At 65.2% G+C, this 2,552-nt stretch overlaps 1 protein-coding gene across 1 annotated transcript in view; it reads left to right on the top strand.

Annotated features, from left to right (window-relative positions):
• Window positions 1-1,150, top strand: part of WDR18 (WD repeat domain 18) — a 7,223-nt gene extending 6,073 nt beyond the window's left edge. Inside the window, exon 10 of the mRNA XM_077760638.1 lies at window positions 61-1,150. Within this exon, the coding sequence (XP_077616764.1) occupies window positions 61-194 (134 nt within the window). The 3' untranslated portion in view covers window positions 195-1,150. The remainder of the gene's footprint in view (window positions 1-60) is intronic.
• The last annotated feature ends 1,402 nt before the right edge of the window (window positions 1,151-2,552 follow it).

Consider the following 2,552-nt stretch of genomic DNA (forward strand, 5'->3'; position numbering starts at 1 on the left):
GGAGGGGACTGGGGGGGGCGGGGCTGGTGGGGGGAGCTGCAAACCACCCTCCTCTTCCCCAGAGCGTCCTGGGCGGCCAGGACCAGCTGCGGAGCCGCGTGGCCGCGCTGGAGGACGAGGTCCGGAACCTGCGGAAGGTCAACCGCGATCTGTTCGACTTTTCCACGCGAATCATCACGCGGCCGGCCAAGTGAGCCCCCTGCCTGCTGAGCAGCCTGTGGACGTTTTACGCCCCCGCCCCCCAGGAGCCTTGTTTTCCACGTGCCCCCGCGGCCTTTGGCGCTGCTCTGTTTCTAACAAAAGGACTAAAGCGTCTCCTCTGCCTCCGTCCATGCTGGGCGGATCCCAGGTCTCGCCAGGCCGCACGGCCCCCAGCAAGACCTGCCTCAGTGGAGGCCCCTGAGTCCGGTTTTTAAAACTCAGTGTCAAGAACTGACGGTTTTTTTCAGAGGCTGGTCGGCTGCCGCAGGGCTTTCGCTCGACTGTGAGGGTGAGGCCACGCTGGGGGGAGGGGTGGCTCCTGAGGTGCAGGCAGAGGTTACCAGGGACAGGAGTGGTTCAGACAGAGCGCAGTGTGGTCCCACTGATCCAGTCCCTTTGATGGGCTCCCAGGGGTCGCCCCAGCCTGGCTCCGGGGGTGGCCGGTCCTGGGCCAGGGTCCTCCAGAGGGATGTGCGCCCCCACGGCCAGATGAGAACCTGCCTTGTTGGCCTGAAGGGCCTGCGGGAGGCCAGTTGTCTCTCTCCTGCCCTGGGGATGTGGCCAGCGGTCAGCCAGCACCTGGAGCCCAGCCCAGACACGTGGGCCCCACAGCCATGCACAGAACCTTCCAGAAAAGTGCCTGCCCCTGACAGCTCAGCTTAATGACCCAGAAGCCATGTGACTGAGCAAGTGCTGGAATATGGAGCCAGGCCAGGGGTCCCAGCTGGGGTCCCACTCCTGGGCCCAGGGACAGCCCCCTCCCCCGCCCCCCGAGCTCCGGGCTCTGTTTTCTCATCTGTAGGCTGGGCACAGGCAGGCCTCACCTGTGGGTCTCCAGAAAGCCTGGAAGATCTGCTCAGGCTGAGGCTCTGGGGCCCAGACGTGAGTGAGGGGCTGTCTGTGTCCGCGGCTGCCTGCACGTCTCCGCGAGTAAATGTTTTGGAAGCAGGTGTGTTGCTCGGCTGGTTCTGGGCGCCCGGCCGAGTGTTTCGACCTTCCTCAGGAGGCCGCCCTTCCTGGGTCGGGGTTCTCCGCTGGGGGCGCTGCTCCCCTGCCCTGCCCCCCAGGGATTCCCAGGGTCAGACCCTCAGATGCTGGCCTGGCCTTTCCGCCTCCTGTCTTTCTTCCCGCCCTCTGGGCAGGGGCGGGGCAGCCAGCCATCCCAGTTCCCGCAGGGCTGAGGGGAGGAGGTTGGGGGGCGGCAGGGAGCGCTGGCCTGCCCGGTGCGTGGACATGCAATGGCCTCCGGGCCCACCCTGGACCCACTGCCGTGTCCAGTGGCTTCCTGGAACATCATCTGTGGTCCCTCCGTGGGGCCTCCGGGGAGGAAGCCACCCTGCGGGGCGGGGGGGGCACTGACCACTTCACCTGGTTGCTGCAGCCTCCAGTAAGCTGCACTTGGGCCCCAGACTCAGTTTCCACATCTGAAAATGGGACACAGCCCTTATGAGTCTGCGGGGAGGCCTCAGTTTGTACGCAGCAAAGCATCGGGTCCGGACCGAGGTGCGCGCGCACATTCTGTGGGAGCACAGGTGACCCCCAGTCGCGTGCGGCCGCTGCAGAGGCAGGGAGGCCAGTGGCCCCTGGTGCCCGTGGGTGCTGGGCACGCGCTGGGTTGCTCCAGGGCTAAGCCGCGGGTGCCCGGGTGGTGGGGGCGCGAGGCGGGCGGCTGCGTCGTGTGCTCTAGCAATTCCATGCCTGGGTTCTCACGAGAAACGCAAGTCGGGGCTCAAAGAGGTACTTGCACACCCGTGTTCATGGCAGCACGATTCAGTCCCCAAACGCCCCCAAGTGTCCCTCTCTGAAGGGAGGACAGTGTGTGTCCATCCACGTGCCCGAATGCGATCCAGCCGCAGGAAGGAAGGATGTCCTGCCACCGTGTGGACGGACCCAGAGGACACCGTGCGCAGTGACAGAAGCCAGACACAGAAGGACGCGTCCTGCGTGACCCCACTCCCAGGGCGTCCCCAGAGGAGTCCCGTCCGCAGAGACAGAAGACTGTGGGAGCCGGGGGTGGGGCAGGGAGTGGGGAGTCCGTGCTTCATGGGGACAGGGTCTCAGTCTGGGGGGATGGAAGGTTCTGGAGACGGACAGTGCAGGGAGGGGGTCAGGACAGCGTGAGTGCACCTGACGCCACTGAGCTGTGTGCTTGGAGATGGTTACGATGAGGGGCGCCAGGCTGGCTCGGTCGATTAGGCATGGACTTGGTTTTGGCTGAGGTCATGATCTCACAGCTCCTGGGATGGAGCCCTGTGTCAGGCGCCGCGCCCTGGAGCCCGCTTGAGAGTCTCCCTCTCTCCGCCCTCCTGCGGTCTCAAAAAAGAAAGGAAAGAAATGGTTAAAGTGTTAAA

This window comes from Crocuta crocuta, unplaced genomic scaffold (genome assembly GCF_008692635.1).
Source record: "Crocuta crocuta isolate KB4526 unplaced genomic scaffold, BGI_CrCroc_1.0 scaffold443, whole genome shotgun sequence".
Classification (NCBI taxonomy): domain Eukaryota; kingdom Metazoa; phylum Chordata; class Mammalia; order Carnivora; family Hyaenidae; genus Crocuta; species Crocuta crocuta.